The 17326-nt window shown below is 38.1% G+C and overlaps 1 protein-coding gene across 2 annotated transcripts in view; it reads left to right on the top strand.

Moving 5' to 3' along the window:
* RSPH3 (radial spoke head 3) overlaps positions 1-17326 on the top strand; it is an 87984-nt gene that overhangs the window by 42705 nt on the left and 27953 nt on the right. For both annotated transcript variants that reach the window (XR_006356193.1, XM_043999354.1), the window contains exons 5-8: positions 1219-1422; positions 2926-3088; positions 4822-4908; positions 11403-11812. Coding sequence is in view for 1 of the 2 variants with exons in the window: in XM_043999354.1 (XP_043855289.1) it covers positions 1219-1422; positions 2926-3088; positions 4822-4908; positions 11403-11779 (831 nt within the window). In the remaining variant the exon portion in view is untranslated. The remainder of the gene's footprint in view (positions 1-1218; positions 1423-2925; positions 3089-4821; positions 4909-11402; positions 11813-17326) is intronic.

The following is a 17326-nucleotide window of genomic DNA, read 5'->3' as shown; positions in this document are numbered from 1 at the left end:
TATCATTCCACAAATTATCTAGAGCTGTTTGATCCAGGCATGCCTAGAAATGGCTTCCACTATTATAGTTTTGATTTTACTTTGATGACATTCAAAACCTAAATTTTCAAAAATATTCTTAGCATAATTTTTTTTAATTTAGTGAAGTAGTCTAGTATGAAATAAGGAAGAACATTCTGCTCTAAAGATGCAAGTGAAGCTAGATTTGCAATTAGAATAATCCAGTATAGTTTAAGAAAATCTTAAGGTAATTGTAGTTTTCACATTCTTTTGCAATTCATAAATATGCTGACTTAGAAGGGGATCTATACACCCTTGGGAAAATAACCTCAAACAACTGCTATTAAGAAAATAGGAGGGGGCAGCTAGATGGCGCAGTGGTTAAAGCACCGGCCCTGGATTCAGGAGTACCTGAGTTCAGATCCGGCCTCAGACACTTGACACTTACTAGCTGTGTGACCATGGGCAAGTCACTTAACCCCCATTGCCTAAACAAAACAAAAAAACAAAAACAAAAACAAAAAAAAGAAAATAGGAGAAGTGAAGTTAAAGATTTCGGGGGGGGGGGCAGCTAGATGGCGCAGTGGATAGAACACCGGCCCTGGAGTCAGGAGTACCTGAGTTCAAATCCGGCCTCAGACACTTAACACTTACTAGCTGTGTGACCCTGGGCAAGTCACTTAACCCCAATTGCCTCACTAAAAAAAAAAAAAAATATTTCAGGGGGTAGGCATACAGAAGAGAGGAGAAAGCTAACCACTTAAACATTTACTATTAGATATTGCTGAGGTCTTTTCTATCCTGCTACTAGTGAGATGTGAGAATCTTTCAGGAAAAACAGTATTAAAACAAGGATATTTTTCCTTGAATTACATAGTTGGATCTTAAAATTTTTTTAAATGAAGGTCCATTGGGGGTAGCTGGGTGGCTCAGTGAATAAAGCACCGGTCCTGAATTCAGAAGGACCTGAGTTCAAATCTGGCCTCAGACACTTTACACTTACTAGCTGTGTGACCCTGGGCAAATCATTTAACCCTCATTGCCTTGCCAAAAAAAAAAAATATGAAGGTTCATTATTATATCTTCATGGGTCCCTATGTGGATTTAATTTAGCTGTGATATGATCATGCCTCCAGTATCTGCAATTAAAATAACTGTTCTGCTATATAATGATTGGAACTTGAGAAGCTAATAACTGATTTCTTTTGGGTTCCTAAGTTGTTTAACTTTGACATTGAAGTCAAACCAATGTTAGAAGTTTTGGTGGGAAAGACCATTGAACAAGCTTTGCTGGAAGTCATGGAGGAAGAAGAATTGGCTGAACTACATTTGCAACAACAACAGTTTGAAGAATTACGGAATCTGGAACTTGCAGAAGTACAGCGACTTGAAGAGCAAGAGAGGCGCCACCAGAAAGAAAAGGTACAGAAGTGTTGAGTCCTCCCTTTGTTGTTCCTACTTACTGCTCTTGTGCATTAAATTACTTTGGGATTCTCCTGTTAAATGGAAATATTTGAAGACTGGTTGAAAAAAGGACTTGGAATACTTACTGGCCAGCTTACTCTCTTATACTTAGACCACAGTACCTTTTGTGAACTGCATTATCACAGAACTAATAACTTAGGGCTCGTGAATTGAGTTTCTGTTTAGCTCTAATTTAGCCTTGGATTCCCAGAAAAGACAGTCCAAGACATTGAATATATCAATAATGTTGGGGCAGCTAGGTGGCGCAGTGGATAGAGCACTGGCCCTGGATTCAGGAAGACGTGAGTTTAAATCCGACCTCAAATACTTAACACTTACTAACTGTGTGACCCTGGGCAAGTCATTTAACCCCAATTGCCTCACCAAAAAAAAACCCCAAACAAACAAAAAAACCCAATAATGTCTCCTTTTAATCAGCTGCAATGGAGACTCTAAGCAATAGTAAATATATCATGATCAAATTTTGACCCATATTCTAGAATTTTTCATTTTTAATATTATCTATTAAATAATATTTCTCATACATTCAGTTTGTTATCACTTGAACTCATTCAGTGTTATTTGTTAGATATTTATAAGTGAATCATATTCTCCTGCTGGTTAAACTGCTGTGGTCATACACACTTGGTACCTTCATTACCTCTTTCTGACCACCAGAACCATAGCTTACTTCATAAGTGCACTGAACACAACAATTTATTAAATAACACTCTAGTACTATTTTACGGAATCATTGTGCATGTTGTCAAATAGCCCAACATTCAAGTAAAACCCTGGACACACGCTTTGAAAAGAGGCAGGGACAGAGAACAGAGCAGCGTTTCCACCCGTGACTATTAGGGTCATGTTTCCCATTCTCCTTGGATCTTTGCAGGACCTTCTTTCTGTGCACTCAGAAAGCACGTTGTAATAACTATTTTACTAGCATCCCTGAATATTAATAGGACAGATACATGTCCTGGAGGTGGAGATCCATGAAGCACCATTTCAGGTAACTAATAGGACTGTTTCATTAGTCTTTGTTTGAACTAGAAAATGGAAATAGAATGAGTCCTTTCTCCTTTTCACTGAGTAAAGCTGGTTTTTGCCAGTGTTCTCCCCTATGCATAGGAGAACCCAGTCTACATAGGTCCTGCATGGGTAATGAGTCTCATCTTAAAAGTTTATATCACATACTTGTGTAAAGTAGGCAAGGTTGAAATAAGGATTCCATATACCATACATGATAACATTAACAAGAAATATGAACAAACAGATAGCCTACTTTCTATTTTGATACAAGTAGGGCTTTAACCACTTTGGTGCATTTTCTTCACCAGGTTCTACATTGGAGCAGCAATAAGAGTAAAGAGAATAAATTTCAGGACGATACTCTTATTGGTATGCCTGGAAAAACTAGATAAACACAAGTTTCCATCAGTATTTTTATTCTTTTGGTAGGAACGTCGGAGACAACAACAACTAATAGTATTACATAAACAGAATGAGACTTCACAGAAAATTGCAGCTCGAGCATATGCTAAGATTTACCTGGCTGACCTCCTTCCATCTGTCTTTAGCAACCTCAGAGATGGTGGCTACTTCTATGACCCTATAGAAAGAGGTTTGTAGTAGTTCTGTTTGATATGTCAGCTCCTAGATAGCACCAATTTTCAATAATATTATGTAATAATTTGTGATATATAGGAAAGATTCCCTTTCCCTGTGCTTTAAAGGGCTACAGAGATGTGGGTGTTAGTCCTTCTGCCCCAAGACAACAGAGCTCTTCCATCTTCTCTTCAGAGTCAATGCTTTTTTTCTTAACATAGTGTCTGTTCCTGACTGTTTCTACTTCTTATTTCAGCCATGGCTGCCATTGTTTCTAATCTTCAGTGTTCTCTTTCCTTTTCTCTCTACTTTTCCCTTTTTCTTTTCTGTTAATTCTCCCACATTTCTCAACTTTCAGTGGAAAGACTGTGAGATATAATCTTTAGGTCTTCAATTCTTTGATGATTTATTTGTTGTTTGCTATCCAGGACCTACTTTGCTACCAAAATTTCTTCTTCCTTTCTCCACCCTCGCCCAAGCCAACTCCCACCACCCCTGACCTATTTCAAGATTCAGAGCTGTTTTAAATACTTGAGAGTGCCAGAAGACTGGTCTTCCTGATGGTTCAGGTTTTAATGTGATCAAATAGCTTTTAACTCAAACAGAATTCTTATCTATGTAAACTCTCCCTTGCCAAGCACTCTGGTGTTCCTCCAGAAAAGCAGAGGAAATTACATCAGTGGCATAGACCTGTAAGGCATCACTGTACTTCCTGCTTGTCATTACTAAGTCAGGGACCCCAGGACTGGTTAGCTGGGTGATCATAGGGAAGTCACATAAGATCTTTGGGCCACAGTTTCCTCAGCCATAAAATGGGAAGCAGCTGGCCTAGATAATCTATTAAAGGTCCCTTCTAGCTGTTTTCTAGACTTGTCTTTTTTTTCTTTTTACCCCCACTTTCTGATCTACTCCAAAAGGCTGGTTTGGACAGGATCCCTCAAGCTCAGAAAAAAATCTACCCTTTCCGTCTAGTTTGGACAATGAGAAATAAGTCTAAATAAATTAAATCCTTCTATTGCCTTCCTTCCCTGATCCATTCGTGCTTAAGATGCTGACTTTTGATTAGCAGTCCTCCCTATTTGGCTGGCAGGACTAAGAGGAGAAAGCCAGTGATTTCTTAGTAAAAAATATATACACAACAATCTTAGCATTGGAGGGTCTTGTTGTGACCCCTGGTTCATGTCTGTTACCTTCCTTGTAAAAATAGCTCCACCATTCTGGTTTTGTTGGTTTTATTTTTGCTTGTGTTCTTTTGAGTGAGGTGAGGTGAGGGGTGGTGAACTGCTGGGAAATAACAGACTTTTTTGAAAGAATCAACAAAATATTTAAAGAAAAAATATCCTTAAGCATACATTTTTCTTAAGTGAGCTCATTATGCAAATAACTATGTGCAACAATGGGAGAAGCAGGTAGGATAAAGAAAATAAAACAAGACTAAGTCTTTCTTAGAATCTTATTTACTACTCATCTATAAAGTAAGAATGGCAGCTCAGTGAATAGAACACCAGGCCTGGAGGCAGGAAGACCTGAGTTCAAATCTGATCTCAGACACTTCCTAGCTGTGATGGATCAGATCCAAAGATTGTTCTTCTATCTTCAGTTGCTTAACCTTACTGTCTTAAAGAAAATTCTGTTATTGTAGGTGATGAGTATACACTCATATATTAGGAAAACACAGATTCTTCTGTCTTCTAGGAATGATTGATTTTTTAAATTGCATTTTTAGAATTTGTTTTTCTTATCTTATAGATATTGAGATTGGATTCCTACCATGGTTGATGCATGAAGTAGATAAGGCAATTGAATACAACATGGTGGGAAGATTAGTACTCGACAGTAAGTTATTTTTGTTTAGTTTTCATTAAGTCCTTTTTAGAATGTTGCAAGTATTGTCAGATACTGTTGGTTGGTTTTGCTGAACTGTCCTTTTATACTGTAAAGATGGGTTCAACTTATATCAAACAATAAGCAAGCAATTATTAAATACTTACTATATACCAGATCTTGGGCTAAGTGCTGGTGATACACAGAAAATGTAAAAGTGGTTTCTGCTCTCAAGGACCTTACAATCTAATGGAGGAGATGATAGTCAAACAAATAAATAAATAAATGCGCACATGTGCGTGCATGCACACACACACACACACACACACAGAGTATATACAAAGTAGAAAGAAGAATTAGCAGCTGGAGTGAGGACCAGTTGAGATTAGATAGAATGTGGGGTGTCAAGAGGCAAACTGGCAAGAGGTATGGGCAGAGATGATGGTTTGGAAAATAACTGAAGTGTAAAAAGCAAAAATCATCAATAAACTATTTATAAGAAAGAAAATTTAATAATAAAAGTAATAAAAACACTCTTTAGTGAAATAAATAACTTAAATAATGCAGCATTCCTAGCTAGACCAGACCATTATATCAAAAAATGATGATACCATGTAAATTCAGTTATAGGTTAATATTATTTATATCAAATGGTAGGGATACTTGATAGACCAAGACAAAATAATAATAAAATCCATTTGAAGGAAGAAAAGAGAAATAATGAAAAATGTTAGAATGAAAGGGAGAATAGTATTTCTAGCCCTGAAACTATACTATATAGCTCTAATTATGAAACCTATTTGGTACTGGTTTTAAAAAAAAATAGAAGAGGGGAGCAGCTAGGTGGCGCAATGGATAAAGCACTGGCCTTGGATTCAGGAGGACCTGAGTTCAAATCCAGCCTCAGACACTTGACACTTACCTAGCTGTGTGACCCTGGGCAAGTCACTTAACCCTGATTGCCCTGCAAAAAAAGAAGAAGAAGAAGAGTAAATCATGGGACAGACTAGATAAGGATAAATCAAAAATTATTTTTTCTTTTTTTTTTTCTCTCGAGGCAATGAGGGTTAAGTGACTTGCCCAGGGTCACACAGCTAGTAAGTGTCGTGTCTAAAAAAATTATTTTTAAAAAAAATGAGGTAGGGGCAGCTAGGTGGCACAGTGGATAAGGCACTGGCCTTGGATTCAGGAGGACCTGAGTTCAAATCCAGCTTCAGACAGACACTTGACACTTACTAGCTGTGTGACTCTGGGCAAGTCACTTAATCCTCATTGCCCAGCAAAAAAAAAAGAGAAAGAAATGAGGTAAAATCAAAAGAACACCAAAAGAGAATATAAGCTCTTTGAGGGCAGGGATTATGTCATTTCTGACTATGTATGAGACTGATATAATAGCAGAAAACATCAATAGATCTTATTTTTTAAAATAAAAATAATAAGTCTTTTAAAAGTTGAGAATCTCAGTATAATGTAAAGGTTCATGGTCAGCTTGAGTAAACTATAACCTGCTACAAATAAAGGATTATTTAGAAGCAATGTAAGGATAGTATAAGTGGGGAATGGGTTATGACTGGGAGAAAAATAGATCAACCATGAAATGTGAGCATAGTACCACACACATACTCCACTGGTAAGGACACAATGTCATAAGGATACCAGGAAGCCCCTCAGTGTGCAAAGAAATCAGGAATCCCAACATAAAAATCTATTATAGTGACAGGACACTCCAGATACAAACCCAGAAGAAGAGAGTGCCCCAAAACATCTACAAGTAAATCTTCAAAGAAAAAACCAGCTTGGTTATACATTCAACTAGAATTTTTCAAAAAATTGAAGCAAGAATTTTTTTTAAGTATTCAAAGTGTTTTTCAAAATAAGTAAGAGAGCTAGAGGAAACATTGGAAAAGAAGTGAAAGCTATGGAATAAAGAAATTGAAAGGGAATGAACAATTTAAGAGATATAAAACCTTGTTTAAGCAAAAAACTATGAAAATTAGAATGGACCAAGTAGAAGTCAGTGATTCCATGACACAAAAGGAAATATTAAAACAAAATCAAAAGGATGAAAAAAATGTAAGATGTCTCACAGCAAAAATAGATGACTGCGGGGGCAGCTAGGTGGCACAGTGGATAAAGCTCTGGGCCTGGATTCAGGAGGACCTGAGTTCAAATCCGGCCTCAGACACTTGACACTTACTAGCTGTGTGACCCTGGGCAAGTCACTTAACCCCCATTGCCCCGAGCAAAAAAAAAAAAAAAAAGAAGTAGAATCCAATAGTTGCCTCCTAAAAGAAACTACAAAATGAAAACTCAAAGAAATAATAAAGCCAAAATCCAGAACTTCTAGATCAAAGAAAGAAAAAATACTACAAGTAGCCAAAAAGAAAAAATTCAAGTACTAAGGAGTGATCGTCAGAATCCCATAAGATTTAACAGCCTGCACTATAAAGAAGCAAATGTGATGAGTGAAATCTGAAATGACTTAGGAAACAAAGTTCAAGCTTCCAAGCATGTGATTTTATTAAGCAAGCCGGTTGCACAACAAATCTAAACCAGGTCTCCTCAGCTTGGCACTGGACTCCAAATACAGGGGGGAAACAAATATTTATGCATTAAAAACAAACAATTAGCAGGATACAAACCAGAATACAAAATTAGATCATCTGATTTCTAATTGGAGTAAAGATTGGGGGCTTTTCTGAGTTGGGAGGGGAATAAGTGAGTTTGGAGACTTGGGAGCGGGGAGAGCAAAGCAGACATAGTTCCCTAAAATCAGAAAAAGAGCTGACCCACTCTTTCCAGGTGTCTGTATTCAATCAAAAGAACATGGAAACAATAACTGATGGACCAATATGGGGCTGGTTTTCAGATAAGACATATGAATTGTGGGCAGCTAGGTGGCTCAGTGGATAGAGCACCAGCCCTGGATTCAGGAGTACCTGGGTTCAAATCCGGCCTCAGACACTTGACACTTACTAGCTGTGTGACCCTGGGCAAGTCACTTAACCCCCATTGCCCCGAGCAAAAAAAAAAAAAAAAAGAAGTAGAATCCAATAGTTGCCTCCTAAAAGAAACTACAAAATGAAAACTCAAAGAAATAATAAAGCCAAAATCCAGAACTTCTAGATCAAAGAAAGAAAAAATACTACAAGTAGCCAAAAAGAAAAAATTCAAGTACTAAGGAGTGATCGTCAGAATCCCATAAGATTTAACAGCCTGCACTATAAAGAAGCAAATGTGATGAGTGAAATCTGAAATGACTTAGGAAACAAAGTTCAAGCTTCCAAGCATGTGATTTTATTAAGCAAGCCGGTTGCACAACAAATCTAAACCAGGTCTCCTCAGCTTGGCACTGGACTCCAAATACAGGGGGGAAACAAATATTTATGCATTAAAAACAAACAATTAGCAGGATACAAACCAGAATACAAAATTAGATCATCTGATTTCTAATTGGAGTAAAGATTGGGGGCTTTTCTGAGTTGGGAGGGGAATAAGTGAGTTTGGAGACTTGGGAGCGGGGAGAGCAAAGCAGACATAGTTCCCTAAAATCAGAAAAAGAGCTGACCCACTCTTTCCAGGTGTCTGTATTCAATCAAAAGAACATGGAAACAATAACTGATGGACCAATATGGGGCTGGTTTTCAGATAAGACATATGAATTGTGGGCAGCTAGGTGGCTCAGTGGATAGAGCACCAGCCCTGGATTCAGGAGTACCTGGGTTCAAATCCGGCCTCAGACACTTAGCACTTACTAGCTGTGTGACCCTGGGCAAGTCACTTAACCCCAATTGCCTCACTTAAAAAAAAAAAAAGACATGGATTGCTTGAGATATATAATTGTGAGAAAACACTTTGCAACAATCTTTGGATCTGACTGGTTTTCTGGTCAGCATAGCCTAGGACCTTAAAAGTCTCTAAGCAACAGATAGAGATGGTTCCTCTTCCCAGTCCTTCAGGGCTAGGTTTAAACAGTGCAATAAAGTTTTCTTACAATTCCCATAACTGAATAAGGTTTTCTCACAAAACAGAAATTGAACTAGACCCATAATTGAATAGAAAGGAAACTGAGCTAGATCCAGAATTGAATCACAAAATGGAGTCAGTGTGATTTACTCAATTCCCACAATTTCCTCATAGAGAACTTGGAATATTCCAGAATGAAAGTTATATATAGACTTATAGCTAAGATTAATTTACCCAGAAAAACTGAATATAATCATGGGGGGAGGTGAGGATAGACCTTAAATGAAATAAAAGACTTCAAGGCATTGAAATAAAGGATTTCCAAGCAGTCCTAATGAAAGACCAGAGCTGAGTAGAAACTTTGAAGTTCAAACACAAGAGTTAAAAGGTTGCACGGGGGCAGCTAGTTGACACAATGGATAAAGCACTGACCCTGGATTCAGGAGGACCTGAATTCAAATTTGGCCTCAGCCACTTGACACTTACTAGCTGTGTGACCCTGGGCAAGTCATTTAACCCTCATTACCCCCCCACACTTCATCCCCCCCAAAAAAAAAGGTTGCACAAATGATGATAAAAGACTAAACAAGACTAAACTTCTTACATTTTAATATACAGAGGTGATACCTGTGTCCAACTCTGATCATCCTTAGGTATTGGTTATAGAGAGGGTCTAATTGAAAGCCTGAGAATGGTTCTATTATGTCGTAATGATCTTAACACTGGAAAGATAGGGGAAGAGGCACTGAGTGGGGAGGGGGAAGTGGGGTGGAAGCTAAAAGGTTAGGAGAAATTATGTCACATAATTAGTGTACACCAGTAGAGACAAGGAAAAAAGGGGAGTAGCTGATACAAATCTTACTGTCATTCAAGCTGGCCAGAGAAGGAAAGAACACACACACACACTCTCTCTCTCTCTCTCACACACACACACTCACAGACACTCACAGACACTCACACACACAGAAATACAGTCCTCTCAACAGGGAAATAGGAAGGAAAGGGGAGAAAGGGAAATTAGAAAAAAAATAGATGAAGGGATGTATTGGTCCTAAGCAAAACAAACTCATAACTTCCTCCAGGAAAAAAAAATTTAAACTCATCTTGTCCCTGGAGGAAATAGGTGGGGGGTGGGGGGATTCATAAGTATTTCTTTCTCTTTAAAGAATTACCACTCTCACACACAATTCAATTAGAATAAAATAGTCTTTTATTTGGGCACTAGAGAAAGTGACCAAGAGGTAAGTCAAAGACTTCCCTCAAGAGGAAAAAATTACTTAGAGATAATGTAATTCTTTGAGGCACATTTCTCCTCCACCGGGAGGGAGGCCAAAGTCTTTATAGAGGATGGAAAGTGGGGGGATGGCTGGAGTGACCACCTGACTATGGAAAGTTCCCTTTGGGGGTGGGTTGGGGGAAAGATTCCTGAGAGTCAGGAAGAAGGATAGTTCTAATCTCTGGGGTTATCTCTGTCTCCTAGCTCAGGTAGTAGCCATGCCTAACTGACTTTCCTGCTATAGAATTTAATCTTCTATTACTTCTTAGGTGTGTCTGTCCTGATAGCTAGTTGGTCAGTTTAAACTTTAATAGTCCTTTAATTCCTTGATATGTCTCAACTCCATATCATTCTCCATTTCTCTGTATGTAAGGGAAAAGGGGGCAAAGATTCTTCTTATGTAACTGCTTCAAGCTAAACGGGGTCAAAGAAATCACGGGAGGGGGGAGGCACTGGTCCAGAGGGTTGAGAAGAGCTATATAGGCATGGGCTACAGCTGCCATGAAGTTGAAGTCTTAAGGCTGGATGGGAAATTTTAACAAGAGGTTAAAGAAGCAAGGGCAAGAATCAAAAGGATTTAAGGTTATAAGAGTGCATGTCAAATAAGTTATACTTAAGGTGTGTCTGATTTAATTTTAAAATGCATAACTAATAGCAGACAGATGACAAAGCCAGATTCTTATACCTGCATCTCACTATAGTAACTCATTTGCAGTACTAACCTAAGGGACGAAAATCCAATATTGTGTTCATGCCAATCAAATGACATGATTATAGGAATTTGCCATAAAAGAAGAGGGACAGAGCTCTCATGGAATAATGCTTCCCTAAGCTTCATGTGCACTCCAGGCAGAAGTTGTATAGATAGCCAGGGTTAAAATCAGCCAGGTGGGATAGTTTTCATTCCATGGGTCATATTGGGGAAATTAAGTCAGGAGAATCCTGCCTCAGTCCTTGCTAAAAATCGTTCTCTCGGCCTCTTCATAAAATTCAATATTAGATTTATGTCTAAATACCTTTATGCATAATCGCATGTGGTCTCTGAAAGTCCCTTGTAGTTCAAGTTCTGTGATTTTATGATTTAGACTAGTAAGGGCCAGTAAGAAAAAAAAATACTACTTATATTAAATATCCTTAAAAGAGTTTATCATAAGAAAGTAAAGTATATTGAAGCTGGTAAACTTTTTGTTTATTAATATTGAAAACATAAAACCACAGTCATGTCTATTTACACCACCTTTCATCCATATTTTTTTCTTTGTAGTGTTGATTCGTGAGGTGGTTGAAAATAGGTTGAATATGTTTGAACAGCTTGGAGTCAAACAGTCAAAGAGTTTCCCTGATGAAGATGAGAAAGAAAAGAAAGAATCATTGGCAACAGGAGAAGAACAAGTCACAGAGGAGGTCAACCAAGAGGATTCAGAGCAAACAAATGTTTCCCAAGAGAAGAAGCCGTCTTTAGAAAAGAAACCGTCGTTAGAAAAGAAACCATCGTTAGAAAAGAAACCGTCATTAGAAAAGAAACCGTCGTTAGAAAAGAAACCGTCGTTAGAAAAGAGGGATTCCTTGGAGAGAAGCGCGTCTTTGGAGAAGAAGAAATCAATAGGGAAAGTGCCATCTGATGAGAAGAAAGAGCCATGAGACCAAGTGACTGCCAAACCATCAAATAATCAGGTAATGATAATCTAGTGTTTTTCTTCCCTTACATCAGTAGAAGTTGTATTGCATTGGGTCAGTGTCTTCTTATCTATTTATCTATTATGAACTGGACAAATAAAATATAGCAAAAAAATAGAACTAATCTAAAAACTAAATTGTGAACAAATATTTAATTAGCAAATTTAAGGGGAGAAGGATATTGCAAGAACATCTAGGAGAAGTCTGTTGGTGAATAATTTCTTAATCTACAGACTTCTCTATTACCACCATCTGCAACTAACATGCTTTGCTTTTTCTTTATCCTTCTAATTTGCAGTTTAATACTGTTTTATTAGCTGTAATTTATAATACCAACAAATCAATGCTTCTAGTCATTTAGTTTCTCTTTTTCAAAAGAAGTGCTTAATTCAGAAGTTTTTGTCATAGAATCTTGCTTGAATGAAAGTCACAATGGTTTCTTTCTAAGGGCCTAAGCACTGTACCTAATTTCCATTAAAATGAGCAGATTATGTCATTTTCAGTATGCAAATATGATTTGGGGGGATCCTAAGAGCCCCATCTGCAATGTTACATTTTCAAGCAATCTCTTGTAAATTACATATTCCAGATACTGTAAAAAATATTAAATATAACAAATCTGGAAAAAATTATAACTGTACTTATGAAAAATTATAACTTTAGAAAAATTATAATTGGGTCATAGATCCCTTCATAGTTGCCATTCAAATGTAAGAATATTTTTACTAATTTGGGGCTAGTCTGACTGGGCGGGGCCTAATCTAACTGGAGGACTAATCTGGGGACTTTTGACTATCTGATTGCTATTAATTTCCTAAGCCAATCTGTTAGGGCCTTTTAAAAATTTTCTCTACACTGCTCCCCTCCCAAATTGATAAGCAAATGATTAAGAAGCCTCTTAATTAAATAATCAAAACAGGGTTTATTTAGGTGAATAAATTTAGAGTTAAATGTAGAAACAAGGATAAAAAAGTAAAATACAACCTGTCATCCTTTCAACTTTCTGCCAACGAACCTCTTTGCTGTGCTTGCAACTTTCTTAGCGTCCTCCACTCTCTGTACCAACGGACCTTCTTCTAGCATTGTTCCCGTCACTGAAAAGCCCCCCTGCTCTGTACTCTTGCCAACACCCCTGAAAAGCCTCTTACTGTTGTGAACCCCTGTCTGTCAGCCCTCTCTCGCTTTCTCCATCATTGTCTTCTCCAACCTCTGTCTGTCTGTCCTCCTTTCTCCCTTCCCCCTTACTGTCTAACTCCCTGGTATATATCTTCCTTCTCTCCCCTCAAACCTCAGGTTCCCTGCACCCCTACACACGCCAAGCTAATCCTCCAGCTATGCTAGGGCTGCGGCCAGGGCGGGGCTCGACCACACCCAGGGCTCAAGGGGCCCATGCTTCCTGCTGCACGCCTGGGGCCTGGCATGGGCCTGGACGAGCCCAGGATCTCTGAGGTAGATCCCCTCAGGGCAGAGGGAGCTGGGGCTTTTTCCCCAGCTATCCGACCTGGCGGCTTGTGAGGTCCACGGGGCTTTTCCGCTTGGCTGAAGTGGAGGGGGAGGGGGCCCAACCCCTCTTACACAGAAAAAACCCCTGAGGGCCTAAGGCTTTTTAATCTCAGCCCAAAGGCAGGGTCCCCAAATCACAATAAATTTCCACAATACAGAACTGTATAAACTATATTTTCCCCAAAATGGGTCCTTCTGACTGATAAAAGCAAAAGCAAAAAACAAAAATAAACAAAAAAACCACCTCACCTTACAAATGTCCTTTGCTGGACATTTAATTGATATTTTATTATATTGACCTACATACATGGTATGGAGTCAAATATATCCACATTACCCACCCTGTGGAATAAAGCATGGAAAATCAGTGGCATCTCCCTTCTTTTTGTATGGTCACTAATAATCCTCCATCCCCAGAAGGAACTCAGTCTTTTGCCTCGTGGAGTCTTTGACTTCCTTCTAGACTTTGTTCAGGCCCTCTGCTGATTTTCCCACTTGTTAGTGCTCTCCTCTGCCTCAATTTAGTTTACTGTCATATCTCCCCATCAGAATAGAAGCTGCTTTAGTACAAGTACTGCTTCATTGTTTGTTTTCATGATCTCCATACTCAGCATAGCCCCTTATACACAATAGGCATTTAATAAATACTTTTTGAAATGAATAGAATCATACATCTGGCAGCCACCCTTGCTAAACTAGATGCTAAACCAGGTTCTAAAAGCCCTGGAAATTCATTTAGTTCATTTGAAATTATTTCCAAATAAAATATAATGTCATGCCACATTGAAGCAGAATGAAATATTGATTTCAGTCTAATAAAAATAATGACTATAGCATAAGGAACATGTTATACAACCTTATTCTCCACCTACAAGCAAAAATCGACATTTTTCTCTTGTTGTTTATTGATGTCTTGGTATCTCATGATTCTCCTGTTATTTTCTTTCCTTATACATTTTAATTTTCATTCTTGCTTATCAAGATTCTTTTATTTATTTTCTTATTTATGTACTACAAACATTGACTTTCCTTATAATTAAATTTAGTTATCTATCTATAAGTAAATTTCTATAGATAATCATCATTGGCATTGTGTTTGTCAAAGAAACCTAGTGAAGATTGGTTGGGGTTTTTTTGGTGGGGTTTTCTTGTTTGTTTTAAATAAGATAAATAAGATAAGATGCCATCATGAAGCCCTAAGTACTTACATTTTCATTTTTATCAGTCATCAGTATGATCATATCTAATGATAGTTCAACAGATTAAATATGCTTTTTATTTCAACCGTTTAAAGTCATAATTTTTTGTGGATATTTTCCTTTACCTTTTCTTTATTTGTCTGTGCCTTTTAAAATATGTAAGTAAATCATCCTTGAAGTAGAGAATATAAGTATAAAATGTATTTATACCACACCAAGTTGACATAGGTGAATTTGATCCTTTTTTTTGCTTGCTTAGAGGGTAAAACATGAGAAAGATTATATCACAGATATCACAATTGGCTGTGACTTGTTAACCTGATTTAGTTTATTTGACTTGAAGATATGTTAATGAGGTCATGGACAGATCTGTAAGCTTTGTTTTGTTTGATGGTCACAAACTATAGACAGGACTACAAGCAGTCTTCTCAAAAATGAGTCATTGATCACAAAAAGGTAAACAAAAACATATATAGTTCATCACTAGTACTTGAGGAGAAAACTCTGAAAACACATGTTGATTGATAAGATGGTACCATCTTATTGGTTTTGGAAGAATAGTACATTTTTTATTATATGTGTCAAAGACAACCAAGTGGAATAATGAAAATTTAGATAATTGGTGTTTTAATTAAATTATTTTTTCCTGTTTTACCTAAAGGATGAAAGTAGCATAATGGAATACTAGAAGTTACTTGGTTGCTTATAAGTTCTTTGATAGGTTAATTTGGAGAATTCTGATATTTTTAGAGGACACAATCCCTTTTCAGCAAAAAAAAAATGACTTTTTAAATGAAAATTTTTTTCTGTGATCGCTATTAATATTTTTAATAAAATTATTAATATAATTTTTCAATTGAGTTCTATTTCAAATGCCTTCAGATAATATGAAGGTAACCTGGGTTCTTGAAAGCTTTGTCTTTGAGGCACAAGTTTTGGCAAGGTAGCAAAGCTTCAATTGTGGTTCCAGCTGTTGGCTGTTTGGGAGGACCAACCTGACTCCAGGAAGCTCATCGCCAGGTTGGCCACTTAGTGATTGTTTTTTTAAAACTGTAGCACTTTATGAAGCCGCCTGCTAAGGTCGGGGAAGAATATATATTTGGGAAAAGTCCCTTTTTACTACCAATTAAGTCATTGGTTTGTTCAACTAGCAGTAGATTTTGAGATTATACAGTCATATATTTTCTGCTAAATTGTAAAGTCCCTTAATGAGTATTTACCACTAGATGTCAGTAAAACTCAGAAAAGTCAAATAAACTACCATGTCATAGATTTCATAATATAGTCTCAAAGCAGAGACATTGAGAGGAGGAAGTAACAAACTATAGGAAAGGGCAGCTAGATGGGGCAGTGGATAGAGCACCGGCCCTGGAGTCAGGAGTACCTGAGTTCAAATCTGGCCTCAGACACTTAAGACTTACTAGCTGTGTGACCCTGGGCAAGTCACTTAACCCCAATTGCCTCACTAAAAAAAAACAAACAAACAACAAAAAAAACTATAGGAAAAAACTGGAACAGAGTCTGGCAGAAATTAGTTTTAGACCAAGGCCTCATACCATATATCACAGTAAGCTCCAAATGGATCTATGACCTAGATATGAAAGCCTTTAGTAGCTTTGGTCAATGGATACATACGATCAGGCCATTCGCAAAGGAAGAAATCCAGTCAATGAATATATGGGGAAAAAAGTTCCAAATCATGAATAATTAAAGAATTAAAATTTAAAACTACCCTGAGGTTCCACCTCACAACTGTCAGTCAGTCAGTTGGTATACATTTCTTAGGAGCCTGCTATGCGTACCAGGTACTGTGCCAACCTCTGGGATACAGAGAAGGACAGATGACAGTTCTGCCTCTCAAAGAGCTCACAATTGAACGGGGAAGAAACAACGTGCACATAACTATGCACAGACAAGTTATCTGTAGGGTCAATCAGAAATAATCAACAAGGAAGGTACCAGAATTAGGAGACTTGGCAAGAATTCCTGTGAAAAGTGCAGTTGTAAGTGGCACTTGAAGAAAGCCAGAGAAGCCAGTGGGGCAGAGATAAAGAAAAGCATTCTGTGACAGGAGAGAGCCAGTGAAAAAGCCCAGGGTCAAGAAATGGAGTGAGGAACAGCAAGGAAGCCACTGGCACTAGATCATAGAGATGTGGTGAGTGGGTGGTAGGAGGTGATGGGAAGAAGAAGAGGGACCCAGGCTGTAAGGTGTAAGAAGCTAGAAATTTAGCAAGGGGGGCAAGTTATGCAGGGTTCTGAATGCCAGAGGATTTTCTACTTGATTCTGGAAGATCAAACTGAGCCACTGGAGGTAGGGTGCAGTGCGGGGGGCAGAAGGGAGGCATTGACCTGTGCTTTAGGAATATGAATTTCACAGGAGGATGGACTACAGTAGGGAGGGACTTGTAGGCAGACCAACCATCAGGATCTTGCAGTAGTCCAGGTTGTGAGGTGATGTGGGCCTGCACCAGATGAAGGCAGTGTCAGAGGAGAGAAGGAATCAGATATGAGAGATGGTACAAACATAGAATAGACAGGCCTTGGCAACACACTGAATATGGGAGGTGAGAAAAAGTGAGGAGTTGAGGATGACAGCTAGATTGGGAGCCTAGAGGACTGAGAAGATGGCGGTGCCCTTGACAATAAGAGGGAAGTTAGAAGTGAGAAAGGTTTGGGAGAAAGGCTAATGAGCTCAATTTCGGAATCCATAGGAGATTTGGGGGACAGAACCAAGATGGCGGAGGAGAGGCTGTTACTCCCACAAGCTCCAGATAAACCCTTCCACTCACTCCCAAATAATGCAGTAAAA

This window comes from Dromiciops gliroides, chromosome 4 (assembly GCF_019393635.1).
Source record: "Dromiciops gliroides isolate mDroGli1 chromosome 4, mDroGli1.pri, whole genome shotgun sequence".
Taxonomy (NCBI): domain Eukaryota; kingdom Metazoa; phylum Chordata; class Mammalia; order Microbiotheria; family Microbiotheriidae; genus Dromiciops; species Dromiciops gliroides.
The sequence above is the reverse complement of the archived record's forward strand: the minus strand, read 5'-3'. Positions and strand labels throughout refer to the sequence as shown.